The sequence below is a fragment of the Nycticebus coucang genome, chromosome 2 (assembly GCF_027406575.1).
Source record: "Nycticebus coucang isolate mNycCou1 chromosome 2, mNycCou1.pri, whole genome shotgun sequence".
Taxonomy (NCBI): Eukaryota; Metazoa; Chordata; class Mammalia; order Primates; family Lorisidae; genus Nycticebus; species Nycticebus coucang.
This window is the reverse complement of record NC_069781.1, coordinates 121,302,500-121,327,677: the sequence shown is the minus strand read 5'-3', so window position 1 is coordinate 121,327,677 and position 25,178 is coordinate 121,302,500. Positions and strand designations below refer to the sequence as shown.

Here is a 25,178-nt window from a genome sequence, read left to right as displayed (position 1 = left end):
ACCAACTGGCCATATCCAAAAGATGTAGACAGCTACAGTGTTCACCCATGAGCATTTCAGAAGACAAGCGATGCTGTGTCTGTCCCATCCATCCCCTTCCCAACCTAAGGTTATTGGGGATATGGTTGTTTCATCCAACCATTGCATGTGGGTGAGTAGAGGGCAGGTGACTTGCCTCTGTGGTGATCAGGAAAAAGCTCATATGGGAATATGGGAACTGTAAGGGAATCTCGGGCTGAGAGTCTAGTGCTGAGATGGAATAGGTTATTTGGGGGATTCTCCTTTGGGGAAGAGGTCAGTATATTTTTGAATTTGGAAGGGCAGGAAGCAAGTATTTAGACTAAAGGAACAGATTATTATAGCACTCAGCTTTTGTTCTATAATAAACCACAGAAAAACCTAGAGGCTTTAAAAACTGTGCATTATTTCTGATGATTCTAAATGAGAATCATGCAGGGCATTTGGGCGATTCTTCTCATCTGCCCAGGTCGGTCAGGGCTGGAGGTTTAAGAGGGAAGCATTCACTTTGATACCCGCTAGGCCACCAGGAGTGACTTTACAGGGTCTCATCATCCAGCAGCTTAGCCCGTGCTTGTCACACAGCAGCTGCTGTAGGGTTCCCCGGAACAGCCAGACAGCACACCAACCCCTTTATAATCTTCAGCTTGCATCATACCTGCTCATTATTATTGGCCAAAATATGTCACATAACTTCAGTCCAGATTCAAGGAGGGAATACATATACTCTACCTATTGATAAAGATAGAACACAGTTCACTGGAATGGGGCGTGCATAAAAGAATGGGGAGAATCTGTGGTCATGTTTCTGTGGTCATGCCAGCGTCCCCAGTGATCCTTACATAGTGAGTTCTGCTAACTGAACGGTTTCTCTATCTAACAAAGCCGACACTTTAAATGTTTCAGAAATGGATGCATGGGACCTGGATTTATTTTCTCCTTTGTTTGGCTCTTGTAGGTCTTCTGTGATTTCCATGGCCACTCCCAAAAGAAAAATGTGTTCCTTTATGGCTGTAGCATTAAGGAGACCTTGTGGGAAGCAGAGTGCGCTGTGGGCACATCTACTCTCTTGGAGGATGTCAGCTACAGGGTAAGTCCCTGGGGAAGAGTGACACAGACATGCTGGGCTCAGATTCCTACCTCTGAGATCTCTGCCCCACCAGTGGGGAAGTAAATACATATTTGGGTTATTTTAACTGTAGGGTTTTAATACAAGCAGGCTGGTGGCGTGTGTACCCTCGCCACATTTTTGTTGAATGAAGTCTTACTACCTCATGCTTTGCTTTTTTTCCTATATGATGTGATATAGTATAAAGGGCATGAAAACAAAAGACAGAAAACATCTCGTTAATGCCTCGCTTTATGGTTCAGAGCTGTGTGACTGTAGGTCATGGACATTACCTCTCTGAGCTCCCACTTAGCATCTTGTAAAGCAAGAAGAATAAAAACACTGCCTCTGTCACCCAGTTTGTAGGAGGAACAAAATGATATGAAGTACAAATGGCCTAAATAAATGTGAAGGGATGAACAAATCCAAGCCAGTGAAACATCCACAGCCCTCTGCCCGAGCGTTTTATAAAAAGCAGAGCATTAATCCATGGAACCTTATTCTATTTTACCTGAGTTCCAGCAGTCAGAGCTCTAGTCTTCCTCTGCAGAAACTGTGTAGGAAATTAAGGAAGAAGAAAGAATGGAGGACGTCTTCCTGTCAGGATAAAGAAAACCAGCTGTCGCTTACAGAGAACCACAAAAAAGTAGAAGAGGCAATGTTGCCCAAACACAAAATAAAAACTGGCATCTGTTTCAAATGTACATAGGAAAAGGAGAAAAATTATGACGGTACCCACATCTCCTACATCTGCTACTCGGTGCCTGTCAGTTTTCTGTGTAAGAGAGAGCATCTTCCCCAGGGTCAAGGGTAGCATTAAACGAGGTAAAAATCTCTATACTCCCCTTTTACCTGGAATTGCTTCCTTGTTCTCTGAGATGTTCTCCACTCTACTTACGTCCATCAGAAACAGACGACTACTGATAGGTGAGTGCCCTTCAAGGCCTTTACAGCAGAATAAGCAGCTTATCCTCAATAACCTATTTGTTCTAAGGCTCAACCAGAGTAATGGAAATAAGCCACATGGAGCTTAACTGCTTAATCTTACTTAGGAAACTAGTTACTAAAACAAAATATTCATCTCAGCAGCTCGTGGTAATTATGCATAAGATTACCTCTTATGTATGATACATCTTGAATTTTAAAAATCTTACATGACATTATCGAATCTTAAATATAGAGTCAGTAAGTTTTTTTCTTTTTAACCATTTTTTTTCTGAGAGAAGGTAACAATATTCATGGAAAATCTCTCATATGAAGCTGACATGAAGTGCAGCTGAGGCTGAGCAGCATATGGAATTATAGAATGGGTTTTTATCCTCTGTTTCTCAGTTTCAGTGTGTGACTCATATTTTTTAATTATTATATTTAACAAATATTTTGAGGCCCAGTGTCATGTTAGGTAAGTTGAGGCACACTTCACAGAGGTAGGCATGCCGCGGTTTCTACTGATGAGAATTAGCCCAGTAGTATTTAAGAGTCATGCTATTGAGAAGATGACTCTATCTGGACAGTTATTCATCTATCTGGTCCATTCATTTTGGGTGGGCCAGGTGTCTGAACCTCAGTTTCTTCCCTTGTGAAACAAGGAAGTTAAAATTTATATGTAGTTTATTAAATCAAGTTTGTTGATGTCCTAGAGTTCCTTAGAGGTAACTCATGAGCTACCATGAGACATTTGGACATAACAAAGTGGGTGAGGTTTTGATCCCCTTCCTCACTTTCAACCCAGACAGCCTTGCTTCTGGGGTTCCTATATAATTAGTCATGGTATCTGCCAGAAGTCAACAGCCTGAGAGGCTGATTCCTACATTCCCATCTAAAATGGATCAATTCCAACTATATTAAAGTTATAAGAGGCTTTTTTTTTTTTTTGTCTTGCAGCATTAGTATTAAGGAGACAACTGTGTACCCTGTTACATTTCACATCTACTCTGCAACATTTGTTCAATTTCTGGTTATGTTGATATAAAGAAAGCAGTGAAGCCTCTCAGTAAAACACAAGTATAGGACAGTACAAAATTGTCAAAAGTACCTACTTCAGGACTCTGGACATTGACCAAATGCAGGCAACAAATTGAGAAGCATTTACTTTTCAAAATTGCTAGAGCTTCATGGGCCAAAGAGCTTCATGAGAATGGCAGGGGGTCCATGGCCTTCTAACTGGGGCTACTCCTGACTTCCCCATTTGGTCATCAAGAAATGTAGTTTTACTAATGCAATGAGGGTGCCCACCTCTAGCCATAAATTTACAGGGGACATCTTAGAAATGAGAGAGACTAAATTAGAAGGGCTAAGATAAACCTGCTATACATTCTTGGATTACGGGAAAATATATATCTGTGCAGGGGAGACCTGTTAGGGTGTGAAGTCAGTGTGTGGGTGAGACAGATTTCTCAGACAACGTTTAGGATAGAAGGAAACACAAAGTTTATTTTACTCCTTCTCTAAAGAAAAGGAGGGCATAGCACCAGACATAGGGAATAAGAGGTGCTGGCTCAGAGAAGCTGACAACTGGTAGGGGACAATTTATGATTGTAGCCCAGTTAGTTTAATACAGCTGGGGAACTGCTGAGTTTGTTCTTTTGTTTGTTTGTTTGTTTGTTTTTGAGACAGAGTCTTACAATGTCACCCTCGGTAGAGTGCTGTGGAGTCGCAGCTCACAGCAAACTCAAACTCTTGGGCTTAAGCGATTCTCTTGGCTCAGCCTCCCAAGTAGCTGGGTCTACAGGCACCGGCCATAATACCTGGTTATTTTTTTTGTTGTTATTGTAGTTATCGTTGTTTAGCAGGCCGGGGCTGGGTTCGAACCCGCCAGCCCTGGTGTATGTGGCCGGCACCTTAACCACCGAGCTATGGGCACTGAGCCAGTTTGTTCGTTTGTTTCTCTGATAGCAGGTTGATAACAGGAATTAGGTTCTTTTTTCTTAGCTATAGATTGAGAGCAATCTGGTGCTGTATCTTCTTAAGGAAGCTTTCTCCTTAAGAAAATTTCCACTCTTACTGCCAGCTCAGGAGCAGAATCGAGAGCCCAGAAAGAGACCCACATAATGTTGCCAACTGATCTTAGACAAAGGAGCAAGGCAATACAATGGAACAAAGATAGTATTCTCAGGAAATAGTGCTGGATATCCATATGCAAAAAAGGTAGAAATTAGGCACAGACCTTACACCCTTCACAAAAATTAACTCCAAATGGATGATAGACTATAAAACTAGAAGATAATATAGAAGAAAATCTAGATGACCTTGAGCTTGTCAATGGCTTTTTGAATGACACCTAAAGCATGATCTATGAAATAAAAAAAAAAAAAAACTGACAAGCTTTATTGAAATTCAAAATTTTCTGTTCTGCAAAATGACACTGTTAGGAGAATAAGAAGATGAGCCACAGACTGAAGGAAAATATTTGCAAATGACATGTATTAAAGGCCTGTTACCTCTAACAACAGAGTTTATATAAGAACTCAGAGTTTTTAAAAAAATACAAAAACTCAATAATAAGAAAACGTACAATCTAATTTAAAAAATGAGCCAAAGAGCTTAACACGTACCTCACCATGATCCAAATTATGAAATTCGTGCATGAAAAGATGTTCCACATCATATGTAATCAGAGAAATACAGATTTAAACAACAATGTGCTGTAATTACATACCCATTAGAATAGGCAAAATCCAGAACACCAACAGCCTCAAATTCAGGCAAGGATGTGGAGCAACTGTAGCTCTGATTTGTTGGTGGGAGTGCAAAACAATATAGGAACTTTGGAAAACAGTTTGGTGATTTCTTACAAAACTAAACATGTACTTAACCATGGAAGCCAGTACTCTCTCGCTCTCTAATATTTACCCAAAAGAATCGAAAACTTATTTCCACACACAGAAAGCCCTGCACACAGATGTTTATAGCCGCTTTATTTGTAATTGCCAAAAATTGAAAGACAGTAAGGACAATGAAAACATCCTTGATGTGATATGGGTGAATGAATAAACAAACTGTGGCATATCTAGACAATAAAATATTATTCAGCTCTAAAAAGACATAACAAGCCAGAAAAACACATAGGTGAACCTTAAATTGATATTACTATGTACAGGAAGCCCATCTGAAAAGGCTACATCCTGTATGAGTCCAAATATATGACACTCTAGAAAAAGAAAAACGATGGAGGCTGTAAATATTAACAGATCAGTGGTTACCAGGAGTTTGAAGGGAAGGAAAGAGAAAAAAGGTGTATGCCTGGGGAGAGCACCGGGAGCCTTTAGGGTAGTGAAATCATTCTGTGTGATCCTGTGATGTCGGATGCATGTCACTTACATGTTTGTCCAAACCCGTAGGGTGTGTACCACCAAGAGCAAACCCTAAAGTACACAATGGACTTAGGATAATGATGGGATGCCAGTGCAGGTTTATCAGTTACAGCCAAGGTACCACTGACGGGGGACACTGACAATGGGAGAGGCCATTCCTTACTCCCCTATGCTCCACGTATAGAACGTGGGGTGTACATGGAAGACTTCTGTACCTTCCACTCAATTTTGCCATTGAACCTAACATTGCTCTAAGACAGTCTTAGTTATATATTAAGACACAAATTACAAAAGAAAAAAACATTCACTTAAGTAAAAGAAAAAGAGAGAGATCATTGAAATGTGAGAGTAAACCTTTTGCAACAGAATAAAACATGGACGTATTAAAACTAGCGTCAAGTATTCTCCATCACTTGAGCTGCAGTACATATAAATAGGGCAGGCATGTCTATTTAAGCAATCCCCTCAGGGTTTGGACTAGCAGATTCTCTTTATTTTGGCAGATAATGATGTAGTGCCCTCTAGGAAGGACACCCTTCTCAATGTGCAGAGATTTTCCAATGAGCAAGACACAAGTCTGCCCTCATGGAACTTCTAGGCCTCCAAGGAGATCCAAAATAAACAACTAATATAGACACAATTATTGCAATGGCGATGAACGTTCTGAAGGAAAACAAATGGGGTGAGGAGTTACAGGGAGGGAGGGCAAAGAGTGGATGTGATGAAATCAATTTAGGATTTCAGTGAGGCAACTGCAGAAACCCACGTGAGAGCAGTATTAGCATTTCATTTTCCTTTTTCAAATGATCTGTGGGTCTCGAGGCTATGTGGAAACTTAGAGATCATAGTAAATTATATGAATGATTATGTTAATCTATACTTGTATAATTAACATCCTATTATTCATTACAATATAATTAATAATTATATGACATAATTAACAGTTACGTTAAACATGAAGAAAGTACGTACCAAGGAGATTAATAGATTTGTTTAAAAATATTTTTTTCTTTCACATTCTCATCAATTTGTTACGCTTTCCTACCTTCTTCCTATAATTTGTCTAAAAGCCTAAAGCTTCACTGTTTGTCATCTAAGGTACATAATTGTATTTTATGTGTCAGTTTGTGCAAATTCTGTCAACACTGAAATGAGAAAATCCTTCTTGTTCTGGACTAAGTGCAGTAGTTCTGTTGACCTAAGGACTATTGGCTCTGAGTCCTCATCCTCTGGGGAGAAGGCCCAGCAGCCAGAAGCCTCCTCTCTGTCAATCAGAGGGACAAGAGTCTACAGATGTCTTCTAAATGGATACTAAGTGGTTATAAATAAAATATTTGTACCCCAGGAAAAGGTGGGGTATTTGAACTTAGAGAGGATGGATTTAGGGTATTATATTTCATTCAGCTTCAGATTTATGGTTGAAAGGATGAGACTAGCACATTCATTTTGGCAATTACATACTAGGAAACAAGTGAACTTTATATGAGCTCCTGCTCAAGAATCATCACTGGCCCCTGTGACCTTCTGTTTCTTCTGCTAAGAAACGGTGATACTGAATGGAGTCACTCTTTGAATTTCAGGCCCTGTGAAATCTGTGGCTTTTCATAGGCTTAGCTCCTCAGTGTATGGGACGCAGTGTGTGTGCGCAGCACGGGTCCACAGCAATGCGGACAAATGGGCTTGAGAGATCCTGGTCTTCGATGTTGGCCAGGCTGGCATTCGGTTCCCATTCTGGCCACTTTATAGTTGTGGGGACTAAGCTATTTATTTCTAACTTTTCTAAGCCTCTGTTTCCTCATCCGAAAGTCGTATAAAAAATTGGCATCCATTTTGTAGAGTGATTAAATGATTCCCAGTAGCATGTATTAAGTATTTGACATATAGAGATGCTTAATAAATATTGAAAAGCCATTTGTTTTTGAATATTTGTATTTGAATATTTTCCAATCACTGGCAACTCATCATTGTTTGGTTTCTTTTTATTATAGACTCTTCCCAAAATCCTTGATAAGCTAGCGCCAGCGTTCACGATGAGCAGCTGCAGTTTCCTGGTGGAGAGATCCCGAGCCTCCACGGCCCGCGTGGTGGTGTGGAGAGAGATGGGGGTGTCCAGAAGCTACACCATGGAAAGCAGCTACTGTGGCTGCAACCGGGGCCCCTACCAGGTACGTGAAGCTGTGAGACACCCATCTGTTCCGTTCAGCATCTACACTCAGGGATGGGAAGCAGTTTTAGACCCTCATTCCTGCTCTCTCACCTGAAAGGGCGAGAAGGCTCCAAGTAAAGTCTGACTTTGGTACCTTGACTTGAAGAAGAATGGGTTCCGTCCTTGCCTTCACCTGCAGCAGCATCTGTGTTGATCCTGGAAGCAATGCATGCATGCCTTCCACTTTGGTTCCTTAATCAGCTGCCCTCACCAGCAAGCAGCGGGGAGCCTCCCTTTGATGTGTAACTCCAACTTGTACAGAATCTCTGCTCCCTGGGGGCTCTGTTCTGTACACAATAATCTGTTGTTGCCTTTTGCAACCAGTGGGCTAGTCCCCCATGCATCATAAATGGCATAGGTGGCCTGCAGATATTGTCAATACACACATCTATTGTGTTTCTCTGTCTTTGGTGCCAATCTATGCAGCTCTCTGTGCAATTCTGTTGTCTCCAGAGCACAAAAAAGAGTTGTGTGCATGATGTGGGTCTCCCAGAATGAGAGGGTCTTGGACTCGTAGGCTGGTGTCGGGGGAAAGTGCTCCTGTATAAATCACATTCTCTCTACAGCTATATTAACTGCATGAGCAGCTGGGTAGCTGCTACAGCAGGCTGTTCAGGCTGCTCTTCCCACTCCCCCACAGAGGAGCATAAATAAGGGACACTTTGACAGTGCCAGGGCAATAGACTCTTGTAAATTTCTTAGGCAAGCTGACGGGCTACTCCTTGGTGACTTCCATGAAACCCCAAGAATACCTGGACCTCACCAGTGTTAAGCTCATTGTGTTGGCTTTAATACTTTCCTGGAACAGCCGGGGAGCACTTGGCACCTCTGCAGTCCTGAGCTTGTAGGAATCTGTTAGTTATCAAAGGGAGTTCAGGGAGTGACAGACGATGAACATTATTGAACTTCCCACCTGGTCGAAGAGGTTTTTTTTTTTTTAAACTCAGGACCACCGGAATACTCATTTTTGACTTATTTCTCTCAAATAGTCACTTTAGTTAGTCTAACCTAGGGGTCCTCAAACTGTGGGCCACGGGCCACATGAGGCGTTGTGATTGTATTTGTTCCCGTTTCGTTTTTTTACTTCAAAATAAGATTTGTGCAGTGTGCGTAGGAATTTGTTCATAGTTTTTTTTTTTAAACTATAGTCTGGCCCTCCAATGGTCTGAGGGACAGTGAATTTGCCCCCTGTTTAAAAAGTTGGACAGGACGCCTGGAAACAGTTGCTTTGAAGAATTACATTGTTACTGAATTAATAACTTATTAGACTAAATTAATCCTATGTACCCACATTATCAGAGATGCAGAATAAGAAGAGTTGAGATCATGGTATGGATGTGGGGTTGGGCACCAAAGACCTCACTCTTCCACTGCCCATCAGTGTTGAAAGCCACTTACCCCTGTGAATGTGTGTGTTTCACACATCGAGTGCAGGTATTAACTGATGATTCCTCTTTTTTTCTGCCACATGAAATCTTGAAAGAAAATGTACTTGGAGGGTGTATCATCAGCAATCTGTTCACTCTCTTGTCATTCAAAAGCTATACTTTGGGAAAATAACCCTGGAATATTATGACTCTAAGGCTTTATGGGCATAGATAGGTCTGTGTCTCTCTAGCTACAAGCTTCTTGATGGAACGGGGCCAGTCATTTGCTTAAAAGATAACTCCATGCAGCCCTTCCCAGATTTATTGGATTGGTGACTTTCATTGACTTTGTTTCTTCAAGCATCTTTTCAGACTCACAGCTTCTAGTCACACAAGTATCAAGGCCATTCACTATGAATCAACTGGAGAAACTCAGGGTCCTTTGGAATGGTTTGAAAACTAAATGACTCCGAAGTTCAGGTCCTCACCAACTCTCTACCTTCTAAGCAATGTCCACAGAGACTGTTGGAAATAACAAAAAAAAAGAGGGGCTCACCCTATGGGACAGCTTGTAAGTACTGGCACAGCATTTATCCTGTGAAATTTTCCACTTGGTTTTTTGCATGGAGTCTTAGTAAGCAGACTGGAGGGAGAGCTGGCTAGAGACACACTAACTGTGCCAGACCTGACCTTGGTTTAACAATCCCGTTCCCAATATGAAACACCTTTCTGAATGGTTTGGTTTCCTCCTTTCTTTGGTTTCCCTATCCTTAGAAACATTGTTCAGTAACTGAGCAGAATTGCAGACAGTGAGCAAGGGGGCGGTGAGTCATTGTACATATGGGATGCCCCCATCCCCCCACCCCTCCACAGGAAGGAAGCCAGTCCAGAGTTGGGTGTTTTGGTGATTTTTGTTTGAGGGCCATAATGAAGTTCATGGGCTATAAAGCAGTATAGAAATTTCCATCCTGAACATATTGCAAAAGATTCTTGTACATTGGGAAGCGGAGTCCCAATTGAATCTTGAGGTTATTATTCTAAGGTCATCTTTCCATTTTTTTGTTTAGTATTACCATTTATCCAAAAGATGGAGGAACCTTAAATATACCCATGAGGGGCATTCCTTCCTTCCTTCATAAGAATATAAATATTTTTGCAGTTTCTCCGGTTAATGCAACTTTAAAGTAGTTCCAATCAGTTTTCCCCTAGCACACTAAGTACCTGATTTGTTAGTATTGAAATGAAATATTATTTCTTACAGTGACATTTATGTTGGAACTGCTTTAAAGAACATAAGCTATTACCTTCGAATAATTGTTATTAATATGATATTTTCTCTTCTGTTTTCCAGGCTATAGTAGGCTAATTTTTAAAAAAACATTCTGTTGCTTTTGTTTCTTTGTGATATGTTCTCTGCTGGTAGGATTTGTATTTAATATGGAAATCCCACCCACCGAGAGATTTACTTTAGCTATTAGGGACTGGCCCAAAGCTATTGAGGCTGTTGAGGGAAAAGCCAAAATGGAAAGATGCAGCTTTTGGGGGCTCATTTTTTAGAGGCATCTAGTCTATGGGGACAGCTGTATGTTGAGCGTTTGTGACCTAAGTTCACATACACGGTGTGTTTACACATACAAAGGCATGTGGCTGGGCCCCAGGGACTGCTGGTGGCTTGGAAGTATGACATGAGTACTTCCATCTCAGCAGTCTGCTCTTTGGCAAGTCCTGCTGACTTGTGGGATAGCAAAGCAATTCGTAGAGAAGGGCAGAAGATGGTGAGTCAGCTGAGGTTTGAAGGGTGACTCAGCTGGTGCTTCAAGTCCCTAGACCAGTGATTTTCATCCAGTGTGCTGTGAAAACTTTTAAAGATCATTAATTAAATTATTTTCATAAGAAGTTCAAAGCACCGTTAAGTATTTTTTTTCCCTCTGTTTTTGGGTGAACAGAATTTAAGCGTGCTGCAAAGTTTAAGTATGGGTTCAAGTGTGTTATGAGATAAAAAAGGTTGAAAAACACTGTCTCTACCTAGAGCTTCCTCCCTGGATTGCAGGCCCTCTGTGCAATCTGTTCTCTCCAACCTCCACCCCATTTCCTACCCACATGTTGTCCAGTGTTATCTTTCAGTAACACTGAAAGTGTTGCAGTGTTACAGATCTCACAGTAAATATGTTCAAGGCATTTCAGTGCTCATCTCCTTTCCAAATATCTTCATCATATCTAGATAAAATCCCACACCTGATCCTGACATACGAGGCCTTTTACAATATCTTCCTTTTTTTATGTTTAGTAAAAAACGTGTAGTACGGTAGGTATCATTATAAAAATATGTATGTAATTGTTGACAAACGAATTAGTGGATAAGTGAACAAGTGAATAAGTAGCAGTTTCTAGGTGGTCAAATGTTTATTCTCTCTGCCCTGTTAACTAGAAAAGGGGAAGAAATCGCTGTGGTCCAAAAGTGATCAGAGGCCATCCTAAGAGGAATATTTTAAGGAATATTTGCAATGGGTGGAAATGGAAAATGTGTAGGTGGCCAGGGGAAGGCCTAAGACAGCAGTGCTGGGACCGCTCGGCCCTGTCACTAGATGCATGATTTGAGAGCACCCAATGGATTTTTTCCCAGAGCAAGACAATTCTAGTGCAGGTGTGGAATCTCTCATGACCGCGTTCTAATAACATGATGATTAGGCAGAAAACTTCCATCTATACACATGGTAGATGTTGCAGTCCACCCTCTGGATCCCTGGTTGGGACCAGGGTGCTCATTTCCCCTGGTTCTTCACAACTGTGTCCATCACTAGGAGTTGCCTGTAGCTGTAGGAAGCTGCCTTGCCCAAAGCTATGGCTCCTCCCTTCAGGTAGCCTGTATCCAGTGGCTGATCTGTGTGGGGAGTACCAAGGCCTGGCCCCCTTCCTGCAGCTGGGATAACTCCAAAGGGCTATTCCAGCTCTGTAGCTCCCTATAGGATCAGCTGGGACCCTGCTGCAGCTGCATGGGGTTTAACTTCCTCCTCTTCCCAGTTCTGCTTTCTTCATCACTCACAGGTATTGTTACAGCAAGCACTGCCCCCCCCACCCCATCCTTCTGCATGCAAATCTCAGAGTTTCAGAGGATATTTCCTGGGGGTAAACAACTTACAATAGTATCAAAGGATTAAATTAGGAAATATAAATTGGTACTAAGCACTTCAACTGTTGAAGATGGTTTGACAGGGATGAATTTTCATGTGGGAAATTCAGTCCCCTGAACTCAGCATTCGAGGCTCCCAGTGCTTTTTCATTCATATTCATTCATTGCCTTAGCTGTTTGGGGGGAGGAAAGCCCCCTCACCCCATCCTCACAGAGCCAGAGACTGCAGCTGAGGGAACAATTGCTTGCAATTGTCTAGAATGTAGGCTGGCTGTATGAATTTCCTATAGCTGCCATAACAAATTACCACCAACTGGATGTCTTGAAGCAGCTTAAATGTGTTCTCTCACAGTTCTGGAACCTAACATTCTGAAATCAAGTTGTCAGAAGCACTTGTGCCTTCCCCGTAGCTCCTGATTTTGCCAGAAATCCTTGGTATTCTTTGGCTTGTCAACATGTAACTCCAGTCCCTTTTTTTGTGGTCACATGGCCTAATGCACCTGTGCCTCTGTCTCTCTGGGTTTCCTTTTTATAAAGACAACAGTTCTATTGGATCAAGGGTCCCCACCACTCCAGTATGACCTTATCTCAACTTAACTAATTACATCTGTAATAACCCTATTTCTGTGTCGTATTCTGAGGCGCTGAGAAGGAGATGAATTGGGGGTTGGGGAGGACATGATCATACCTAATATATGAGGAGGCTGGTCACTCAGCAAGGTATAGAGTGTATAAATTCAAGAATGGTGGAGGAGTTTTTTTTTTTTTTTTTTTTTTTTTTTGGTGGAGGAGTTTTTATTCCTGTCTTCAGATTACTATGCTGCAAAGCTCCAAATATGTTATAAAAGCCCCAAATGTGTTATGGTTTTTCTCTGTACCTCACGATTTGGAAAATAAGAAGGCTTAGATGTTCTTGGAACATCTTGGAAGATGTTCAGATGAGTCTAGAAGTCATGCTCTGTATGATGGATACTGATCGCTTGGGTAGTACACATGTAATATGCAATGTTATCGTTAAGGTAACAATAATGATAACAAACATATCCATTATATTACCGTGTGCTAAGCACTGTGTGTATATTAAATCACTCTATGTCTGCTATTGTATAATAAAGCACTACAAAATCTGCTTTTATTATTACTATTATTATCATTATTTTTATACTTGCTCTTAGCCAAAAGGCCGAGAAGCGATATTATCATTATTTCTATTTTATAAGTGAGGACACGCAGGCAGAGAAGTTAAATTACTTGCTCAAGGTCCCACTGCTAGTAAGTCTGAGAGCTATGATTGGAAGACAGGCAGGTGGATCCCATGCTTTCCTCCTAGTATAATATAATTTCGTTGGTGAAAGGAACCCTGGCCTTTGGAAACAGAAAATTAAACTTCCGTCCTTGGCTGCCATTAAGTAGATCTGCCGCAACAGGTGAGGCATTTAAACTTTCTGTATCAAAGTTTCCTTCTTTATAAACAGAAGACAGAATTGCAAGTTAGATATGGGCATGGTTTCTGCTAAGTGATGCTTGACAAAAAGGGATTGCTTTTGCTGGTTACACAAGGGACTTACAGATCACTTAGTCCAGTATGACCCAGCAGAATTGTAAAACCCCTAAAAATCGGCAACTTGTGAGTATGCCCACCTTTCTAGGGAAAAAGTGCTCCCTGTTTAGCATTAATTAGCCAGTTGTCAGGTGACGTGGGCTGTTCTATTCACCATTCCTCCCCTCCTCCTCCTCCTCCTGTCCTGGCTGGTCTTTATTTTACCTTTCTAGAGTAAACGAAGAGGGCTGAGAGGAATGTAACGCATGTGACGTGGCAGCTCCCAACCCGCAGGAGGAATGGCGAGCAGAGCTGGAGAGCAGGTCTTCAGTAAAGCAACAGATTTAAGCTTGTGTCAATCAACCTCCTATGTTGTTTCCTATCCTCATTTTATTTTCTAGTGAACTCCTCTCCTTGGCCCATCAAAGAACGATTGTTCTTACACAGGTCTTTGGATTTGCAAAGCCTGGTTGGAGGACATTTCTCCACCACAAATGTCCTAACCTGCACCATTGCCTCTGCACCAGGATCTATGCAAACACATTCTTTTTCTCTCTGCAACACACAGGTATATGAGTGTGTATCACACGTATATACACAAACCTAGAGACATACCAATGGCTCTCAATCATAGATTCATACAGGGAAACGTAGCTTATTGTTTAGTGTGGGTCCCCATGTTCCTCTGTGTTCCTCAGAGTTCCAAGGAGAGCTCTGCATTATGCAACTGTGGTCCTGAGACCATTCCTGACCCTCGCAAGCTTTAAGGGAAACAACCGTGCTCTTTGCAGTTCATACTTCATAGAGATGCTGTAAAAATTGAAAAGCTACTGCCTGTAAGACATTTATTACTGCTTCCATAGTAAAACACAGTACACGTTTATTGAGTTGTATTATTATTGATTGTAAGAATTATTAATGGTGGTTTTCTTTTTTAGTTTTCTTTTACTTAGACTCTTGCTCTTATCCATACTCATCTTATTAAGATCTTGATTAGGACCTTTGGGATCTGAAATTAGGACTCTGAGATTTCATGAACTCTAACATACAGCCAAGGCTGAGAACCACAGGTTTTAGCTTTTGTAGACACGGTGTCCGTAGACTTACATGTATAGACTTAGCTGTGTCAAAGCAACTCCTATGGTATCATTTAGACATTTCCTTTATTATCTACCAACTTATTTTATCTGTCAAACTTCTTGTGTGGCATAATGCATATCATGGTCAATTCATATGTGTGATTTAAAAAAAAAAAGGAAGGAAAAGGGGAGAATGTGAGCCTCCTTCTAAAGGAAGAGAAAGGAAGGGATAAGGAGCAGAGGGCAAGACAGGAAACATTTAAGTTTATCTAAAGTCAATTGCATTTAAAGGCCTGTTCTAATCATGAGCACAGCTCAGGAATGTATTTGGGATCACTATTCTCAAATCACCACCTTATTCTTCTAGGGGAGGTTCTTACTTTCAATAATATACTCTTGATGCTATGCATAGGAATCACCTGGGGAGCTCATTAGATAATGCAAATTTTTGAACCTTATGTCCAGAGATTTCTTGATCTAGGGTATGGCCCAAGAATCTGCATTTTACAAGCAGAGCCTAGTGTTTGAGTCTGAGGCAGGTACCCAGACCAGATGTAAAGATGTAAGATAGTTATTTTATTTTATTTTTAATAAACAGTTTCATTCTGTCGCCCTGGGTAGAGTGCTGTGACTTCATCATAGCACACAGAAACCTCAAACTCATGGGCTCATGTGCTCCTTCTGCCTCAGCCTCCCAAGTGGCTGGGACCACAGGTGTGTGCCACAACACCCAGCTAGTTTTGTCTATTTTTAGTTGAGACAGTGGTGGGGAGAGTGTCTCGCTCTTGGTCACACTGGTCTTGAACTCCTGAGCTCAGATAATCCACCTGCCTCTACCTCCCGGAGTGCTAGGATACAGTCATGATTCAGTGTGCCCTGCTGTAGGTGAGATAATTTTGAAACAAAGTTTTATTTTTCTTTTCTTGTTTCTGATCATCTTTGGGCTACAGAGAATTTTCCATGGGCTTTTGTCATAAAGTCTCAAATTCCTCCCTTGCCCAGACCTTTTATTATTATTATTATTAAAAAAAAATTTATTTCAAAGGGCAGATAAGTATTTTGCAAGAGACAACTGAGAAAAATGGCCAGAGAACAACTAGAGTTTGTCTTACTAAATAATAAAACACATTGATATTTCTTATACTTCATATAACACATCACATGTTTTAAATAAATAATCCATTTCGCTACTGTGTGTCTAGACAGGGTCCAGGTGTCTGCGTGTGGTGCAGTGACTCGCTGGGCTCCAGAGCCGCCTGTGCTTTTAGGTAATTGACTTAATTCTACCCTATAACTTGTATTTAACAGGTAACATCCCACTGAGAGTTTAAAGAAATTTTTGTTTCCCTGTTTTCCCTAGCTCACAGAATACCTTCAGGTCAGGATTTTTTAAATGGGCATCTTTGAACTATTTTCTTAGGTGGGCTTTCAAGAGTCTAGGAACAGATACATGCAAAATTATTTGTTTGACTATGTGTGCGATTTTTGGGGGGGTGAAACTACCTATAGTTTGTAAGATATTTTTAAAAGGGTAGATGATGATTAAAAAAGAGGAAGAGCTCATGCCTCAGCTTACTGATCCCTTATCTAGAGGGGTATTCACAGCTTCTTAGTTTTACACTTAAATCAGTTGTAGAAGTGGTTAACTTGACTTTGTGAAAATCAAGTGGGGTCTGCAAATCACTATTTCTGCCTACTTGTTAATTGACATGAGAACAATGACGGATCTCATTACATGTGTATTGGATTATTGTCAGCCTCTGTGATTACACAGGACACTAATCTCAGGATGCTCTTATTGGGAGGTGGTGGTTTAGTCCCTGGAGAGCAGCACCTGGGATGGTCATGGATGCAGACTCCCAGGCCCCTCCCACTAATTAGCATATCAACCAGATCCCCTGGTGTGTCCTGTTCTCAGGGAAGTTTGAGTACCCTTGGTGTTTAGGGAGGAGGTAGGTAGATTGGAAGGCTTAGGGGTCAGGAGGTTGGGGAGCTCTAACTTTTCTGTGAAGGCAAGGACATTGTTCCCATAATTCCTTTTAGCTAGAATGAGTTGCTGTGTGTGAATATGATATAAAAATTGAAAGTAATCCCCTATATGAGACATCTTTTTGATGATCTATGCCACCATTTTAATAAGCTTTTTGTTTGTTTTTAAATCACATCCACATTCTCTAACATTTTTCCATTTCCTAGGGCTTAGAAAAGAGAAAGACAATTTTCCAAAGGCCTGTTTTGCCTTTGTATCTTTTGCAGATACAAATATGAAATCTAGATGCTAAACTATCATTTCGTATAAATACTACTTGGACCATTGATGTCGATCCCTCTCCTTTCATATTAACTGTGATTCAACAAGTGTAGTGTAGTTTTATTTTTCTTTAACCTCTTTGTATATGAACTCAAAGCACCCTATGAGCAGTTTATTAACTCACCGCAGGCTCAATGATGTAGTGGAGTAACGAACGTTCTCAGTCTGTAGCCCTCGGTTCCATAATGTCTGTCAGCATCCTGATAGAATATTAAAAGGAATTAAATAAAAATCAAGAGGCAGAGATGCTAATAAGGTTCCCAGCAGGGGCCTTTTCTGGGATTGCTAAAGCCCTGGTAACCATGAATTTTAAATGCCTATTGCAGAAAATGTTCCTTGTATCAAAAATAAGGAGGAAATCTGACACTTGAGATAATCCAATGAGCCTCAAATGACCTCTGATCCTTTAAAATTAATTTGGCTTCAACAAACCAAGAAGAAGAAAAGATGGTTTATCTCCAGAAATCTTCTTCCCATGTGAACAATGCAAGTGCAATAAACCAGATAATCTTAAGGAACAGATACATAAAACCAAAGAAAGCATTGATTTAATCTGGAGTCTTATTCAGTTTGTAGCATACGGAAGATAAACATTGGGGCAACTCGGAATTCTTTTCTTTGATCTTGATACATGACTAACTTTCTTGGAGTAACGTTTCGATACAAATATTCTGAGAAACACAGAGGCCCAGTTATGAAGAATGATCCGTAAGTTATTCTCTCCTATAAAATGGGGTGGACCCCAAACCATAATACCCTTCTTGACTATGAGAGGCAGGTGGTGGTTCAAATCTCCCAGCCAATTCCTAACACTCCCCAGCATGCTTTCAATTCAATAGGGTAGCCTTTGGAATTTCTGTCTCTAAAAGTGAGCAGTAATTCTCTTTATACGTCTGTGTTCCCTAAATGTAAATGAGAACATTTTAGAATATTTTGAACTCTGTTGTTAGAAGGAAGACATTAGCTATGTTTATGTGCATTTAAAATTGTTTCATCAGTTGGTCAACATGTATTTATTAGAAACCTACTTTGTTTTAAGCTGAAGTTTGGGACTGGGAATATATACAGAAAACTATACACTTCACCAAGGCGAGAGAAAGCGTCATTTTATCTTCATTCATTCTTTCTTTCATTAACCATTCAAAAAATATATTTTTAAAATCTATAAGACGTTAAGTGCCAAGAATGTGACAGAAGAAGTGACAGCTTCCTGCCCTCCTGGAGTTTATAGTCCAGCTAGAGAGGCAGAGGATTAAGTAAGTATTAACAGCAGAGTGTAGTGAGAGAAGAATTGGGTGCTAGAACAGATCACAGAAGATGATTTCAGCTTTCGTTAAAGGTGGGTTGAGTCGAACGTGAATTATCCACAGGTTAGTGTGTGTGTGTGAGAGAGAGAGAGAGAAAAATCAGAAAAGATAACATCTGGTAAGGTAGAAGATGACTCTTTGAAAGTAGGGTAGGGTTAGGAAAGTCTTGATTTTTCTTTCATCCTACTTCCGCCTTGTTTCCTATTTCCAGTATCACTGTGGAATTCCATGTGGGGTGTGCACCGTGGTGAATCCAAGCACACTGGAGTACACAGCACACCCGCCTTGGGAAGGCCACACAGCGCACTGCCATGGTTATTTCTGCACCGCTTATAATTAACTATGCCGCCCTAAAGGCAGACACAATCAGAAAGATCAAACATGTTTGAAAATCCTTCTCAGACTGATAAAAAGTAGTGAGATTTAAATAATGACAATCTTAATTATTTTGTTCCAAGTGAAATTCTGGCTGTTAACTTCCTGAAGAATCGTGAAAACAACAAACATCACAATAATAAAAATACCTTCCTTTTTCAAAGTGGTTTGTAATTTACAAAACACTTTATTAACTTCCTTTTTTTAGATGATCCAGAAAAATACTGTAGGTCAAATTTGAGGAAAAACAGGGAAACGAGAGATTAAGGAAAGTGACGAGCTGGGGACCGCACTGGCCAAAGCAGGAGGACAGCTCTGCTGGGCTTTGTGAGATCTTCCCAGATGGGGAGTATGTAGTTGAGAAGGAAGAACAGCCTTTATCTGCTGGCTGTGGACCACCCCACCTTCCTGATTGCCTTAGTAAGAGTATGGACCAGAGGGTTAAACTGACATGTTGAGGTTACACCATCTGGCTCCTTCTCAGGCACTCATCCAAGTCCAGAAATGGTGGGAGAAGCCATAAACTTGGGGTACAAGCTGGTTGGCCTGGCTATATGGTAGCAGCAGAGAAGGAGGAATTTGACGGGTCATCCCAGGGGGGTGGACCGGTAAGGGGCCAAGCAGAATTAGTGGCACCTAACCCCAGGCTCACCAGTGGGGATTCAGGAGCTGATGTCTCTGAAGGGATCTAAGGAGGCAGCTAAGAAATGTTCTACACAATTCCCAAGAAAATCTCTTAGTATTTTTAATTATCAAAGTGCTATCACAAATTAGCTATATAAAATAAAAATACCCATGACTTTTGATCCTGAAGTTCTACTTCCCAGAAATTTAATTTCAGAAGTATGTAACAATGCATGCTTGTTCGTGGTGAAAATGTGGAAACAAACTTAATTCTCACAAGTAGAGGATTGGTGAAATAGTTCACTGTTTCAACAATGGATGAGTCAGACGAGAGAAGGAAGAAGATAATTGATATGCCCATGAACTTCAGCATTTCTATAGGGTAGCTTTTTCATTTTCTTGACTACATTAATTCTTTGGGTAAATTATTTAGTCTTGTTTAAATTTTAGTGAAGCCATAAGGGGGGGAAAAAAAAACAGAGCTAATGATTTTATCCCCTTCAGTATGTGTATGAACACATTTAGAATAGTGTCTGATGCAAAATACTAGCTGATCGTTCTGTACAGCCTACATAGGTGAAAATGGAGAGAGATGGGAAAAAGTTTAGTGGTATTTCAAACACTTAAAAACTAGTCAGTGGTATTCCTTCGTTATAACACTTTGTCTTAACATTGATGAAATTTTCAAATCTTGGGAAGGTGGAACAAGCAGATATTGCATTACATGACAAAATCTGTGTCTGAAAAGATCTGTAGCAAAATGGAATCCAGGGCAAAACTCTCAAAAGAGGAACTGCATAGGGATAATTGGAAAGTCTTGCATTTGGTTAAAACAAAAAAGAAATGACATAACTACAAGACACTTTATAGTAGTATTTAGTAATTTTAATATAATATAAATCAAATGTGAACTGCAACTGTTAAAAATGAGAATGAGATACTTGATGATGTTAAAATTGCTACGGTTTCTGAAAGGAGAAAGCTGATGTTTCTGTTGTTTTCACCTTACTCTCGTGGCACTGAGAAAAATGTGTTCCATTCAACCATCTGACTCGATTCTGAAATTATAGTAGAAGTAAGCAACAGTCAGATAAAAGGACCCTGAGAGTTTTTGCATGGGGGATGGTGTTTATTTTAGAGATAGTAGGAATCCACTGACTTTGAGAAGAATGGGATCACAGCTGATTTTCAAGAGCTGTGTGGTAGATGAGACTGGGTTTAGGAAGACCAGGCAGAAGGCCATGGTTGGAGGGAGGACAGGAAACAAGACAGACACATTCAAGAGGGATTTAGGAGGTGGCATGGACTGGAGCTGACAATGGGCTGCTTGAGTTGATGGGGAAGTGGGAGAAGTCTGTGTGACTCCCAGGTTTCTGGACTGGATTGGGTGTCGTGAGCCCTGAGAAGGGAAATGGTCCCGTGGGCAAGTCTGGATGAGACTGTGCATCAGGAAGAGAAGCCTAGTCAAGGAAACCACCAACTTGTTTGGATTTTAAGGAAGAAACTAGAGAAGCAGAATTTGGTTTGATATGGTCAACGTCTTCTGTGAAATTCTTGAGCCTGTGATGAGACCATTACTAGAATAGAATGTGAAATTGCTGACTTAACCTGAGAAGGGACTTTTTAACACACCCTCATTACCGCTTCCACACCGCTGACCTTATCCATGTTGCAGCCTAATTTAAATAACAATGCTTATCCCTCTATGCACTCCAAAATTCTTATAATAGGTTCTTTGTTACTACTAACTTCCTAGAAATGCAAATCTGTACTTTCAGTATTTTGGCTGAAGAAATACATTTATGTGTTTCCTGACTATATTATAGAAGAGGTCAAGAATAAAATAAGCAAGCCAGTATTGCCGGTAAATATATGGATTTGTTTCATTGTTTTTGTTATTTTGGTGGTTCATTCTAGGCTTTGTTCACAGGTACATTTTTTTTTCTTTGAGACAGAGTCTTATTTTGTTACCTTCCATAGAGTGCTGTAGCATCACAGCTCACAGCAACCTCTAACTCCTGGGCTCAAGCAATTCTCTTGTCTCAGCCTCCCTAGTGGCTGGGACGACAGGTACCCACCACAATGCCCAGCTTTTTTTTTTCATTGTTGGGGATTCATTGAGGATACAATAGACCAGGTTACACTGATCCCATTTGTTAGGCAAAGTCCCTCTTACAATCTTACAATTGTGACTTGCCCTCAAAATGGTGGCACACACCAAAGCCCCACCCCTCCCTCCCTCCCTCTCTCTGCTCTCTCCTTCCCCCACTCCCACTATGTCCTTAATTGTCATTAATTGTTTTTATATCAAAATTGAGTACATAGGATTAATGATTCCCCATTCTTGTGATGCTTTACTAAGAATAATGTCTTCCACTTCCATCCAGGTTAATACAAAGGATGAAAAGTCTCCATTTTTTTTTAAAGGCTAAATAGTATTCTATGGTATACATATACCACAGTTTGTTAATCCATTCCTGAGTTGGTGGGCATTTAGGCTGTTTCCACATTTTGGCAATTGTAAATTGAGCTGCAATAAAAAGTCTAGTACAAGTGTCCTTATGATAAAAGGATTTTTTTCCTTCTGGGTAGATGCCCAGTAATGGGATTGCAGGATCAAATGGGAGGTCTAGCTTGAGTGCTTTGAGGTTTCTCCATACTTCCTTCCAAAAAGGCTGTACTAGTTTGCAGTCCCACCAGCAGTGTAAAAGTGTTCCCTTCTCTCCACATCCACGCCAGCATCTGCAGTTTTGAGATTTTGTGATATGGGCCATTCTCACTGGGGATAGATGGCATCTCAGGGTGGTTTTGATTTGCATTTCTCTAATAGATAGGGATGATGAACATTTTTCATATGTTTGTTAGCCATTCGTCTGTCTTCTTAAAAGAAGGTTCTATTCATGTCTCTTGCCCATTGATATATGGGATTGTTGGCTTTTTTCATGTGGATTAATTTGAGTTCTCTATAGATCCTAGTTATCAAGCTTTTGTCTGATTCAAAATATGCAAATATCCTTTCCCATTGTGTAGCTTGTCTCTTTGCTTTGGTTATTGTCTCCTTGGTTGTACAGAAACTTTTCAGTTTAATTAAATCCCATTTGTTTATTTTTGTTGTTGTTGCAATTGCCATGGCAGTCTTCTTCATGAACTCTTTCCCCAGGCCAATATCTTCCAGTGTTTTTCCTATTCTTTCTTTGAGGACTTTTATTGTTTCATGCCTTAAATTTAAGTCCTTTATCCATCTTGAATCAATTTTTGTGAGTGGGGAAAGGTGTGGGTCCAGTTTCAGTCTTTGACATGTGGATATCTAGTTCTCCCAACATCATTTATTGAGTAGGGAGTCTTTCCCCCAAGGTATGCTCTTGTTTGGTTTATCGAAGATTAGGTGGTTGTAAGATGTTAGTTTAATTTCCTGGTTTTCAATTCGATTCCAAGTGTCTATGTCTCTGTTTTTGTGCCAGTACCATGCTGCCTTGACCACTATGGCTTTGTAGTACAGCCAAAAATCGGGTATGCTGATGCCCCCAGCTTTATTTTTATTACTAAGAACTGCCTTAGCTATATGGGGTTTTTTTCTGATTTCATACAAAACACAGAATCATTTTTTCCCAAATCTTAAAAGTACAATGTTGGTATTTTAATAGGAATGACATTGAAAAGGTAGATTGCTTTGGGAAGTATAGACATTTTAACAATGTTGATTCTTCCCAGCCATGAGCATGGTATGTTCTTTCATTTGTTAATATCCTCTACTATTTCCTTTCTGAGGATTTCATAATTTTCTTTATAGAGGTCCTTCACCTCCTTCGTTAGGTATATTCCTAGGTATTTCATTTTCTTTGAAGCTATGGTGAAGGGATTTTTGTCCTTAATTAGCTTCTCATCTTGACTGTTATTGGTGTATACAAAGGCTACTGACTTGTGGACGTTGATTTTGTATCCTGAGACATTACTGTATTTTTTGATGACTTCCAGGAGTCTTGTGGTTGAGTCTTTGGGATTCTCTAAGTATCAGATCATGTCATCAGCAAAGATGGAGAGTTTGACCTCCTCTGCTCCCATTTGGATGCCCTTTATTTCCTTGTCTTGCCTAATTGTATTGGCTAGAACTTCCAGCACTATGTTGAATAGTAAAGGTGACAGAGGACAACCTTGTCTGGTTCCAGTTCTAAGAGGAAAAGGTTTCAGTTTTACTCCATTCAGTAAAATATTAGCTGTGGGTTTGTCATAGATAGCTTCAATTAGTTTTAGAAATGTGCCACCTATGCCTATACTCTTCAGTGTTCTAATTATAAAAGGATGCTGGATTTTATCGAATGCTTTTTCTGCATCTATTGAGAGGATCATATGGTCTTTATTTTTGCTTCTGTTAATATGGTGGATAACGTTTATGGACTTGCATATGTTAAACCAGCCTCGTATCCCTGGGATGAAGCCTACTTGATCATTATGTATGACTTTTTTGATGATAAGCTGTAATCTATTGGCTAGGATTTTTGTTGAGAATTTTTGCATCTATATTCATGAGTGAAATTGGTATGAAATTCTTCTTTTTAGTTGAGTCTTTTTCTGGTTTTGGTATCAGGGTGATGTTTGCTTCGTAGAACGTGTTGGGGAAGAGTCCTTCCTCCTTGACCTTTTGGAATAATTTCTGCAATACAGGAATAAGCTCTTCCTTAAAGGGTTGATAGAATTCTGGTGTGAAGCCATCTGGACCAGGGCATTTTTTTTTTTTGGAAACTTTTTTATCATTTCTTTAATCTCAGTGCTTGAAATTGGTCTGTTCAGGAGTGCTATTTCTTCCTGGCTAAGTCTAGGGAGAGGGTGTGATTCCAAATATTGATCCCTTTCCTTCACGTTGTCAATTTGCTGGGCATAGTGTTTCTGGTAGTCAGAGATGATCTCTTGTATCTCTGTGGAATCAGTTGTTATTTCCCCTTTATCATTTCTGATTGAGGCTACTAGACATTTTACTTTTCTATTTCTAGTTAGTCTGGCCAAAAGTTTATTGATTTTATTTATTTTTTCAAAAAACCATGTCCTTTTTTCATTAATTTTCTGAATGATTCTTTTGTTTTCTTTTTTTTTTTTTTGTGGTTTTTGGCCGGGGCTAGGTTTGAACCCACCACCTCCGGCATATGGGACCGGCACCCTACTCCTTGAGCCACAGGTGCCGCCCGATTCTTTTGTTTTCAATTTCATTGATCTCTGATTTAATTTTGAATATTTCTTTTTCTTCTACTGGCTTTAGGCTTAGATTGCTCTTCTTTTTCCAATTCCGTAAGATGGCTTGTGAGTTTGTTGATGCACTCTCTTTCTGTTTTTTGAATGTAGGCATCTAAAGCGATAAATTTTTTTCTCAAAACTGCTTTTACAGTATCCCACAGGTTTTGGTAGCTTGTGTCATCATTGTTGTTATGGTCAAGGAAGTTAATGATTTCCTGTTTTATTTCTTCCTGCACCCACCTGTCATTCAACAGTAGGTTGTTTAATTTCCATGCTTTTGTGTGAGGTTGAATGTTTTGTTAGAGTTGAGTTCCACCTTCAGTGCTTTATAGTTTGAGAAGACACAGGTAAAATCTCAATTCTTTTGATTCTGTTGAGGTTTGTTTTGTGGCCTAGGATATAATCAATTTTGGAGAATGTTCCATAGGATGTTGAGAATAATGTATATTCTTTATCTTTGGGATGGAGTGTTCTATATGCGTCTATCAAGGACAGTTATTCTAGGGTCTCATTTAAATCTCTTATATCTTTGTTTAATTTCTGTTAGGAGGATCTGTCCAGCTCTATAAGAGGA

General features: G+C 40.2%; 1 protein-coding gene across 3 annotated transcripts in view; it reads left to right on the top strand.

Annotated features, from left to right (window-relative positions):
• Positions 1-25,178, top strand: part of AGBL1 (AGBL carboxypeptidase 1) — a 698,527-nt gene that overhangs the window by 374,627 nt on the left and 298,722 nt on the right. For 2 of the 3 annotated variants that reach the window (XM_053581727.1, XM_053581726.1), the window contains exons 20-21: positions 977-1,108; positions 7,428-7,604. In XM_053581727.1, coding sequence (XP_053437702.1) covers positions 977-1,108; positions 7,428-7,604 — 309 coding nt within the window. Of the gene's footprint in view, positions 1-976; positions 1,109-7,427; positions 7,605-25,178 lie in introns of those variants that run through there. The other variant, XM_053581728.1, reaches the window with a different exon arrangement.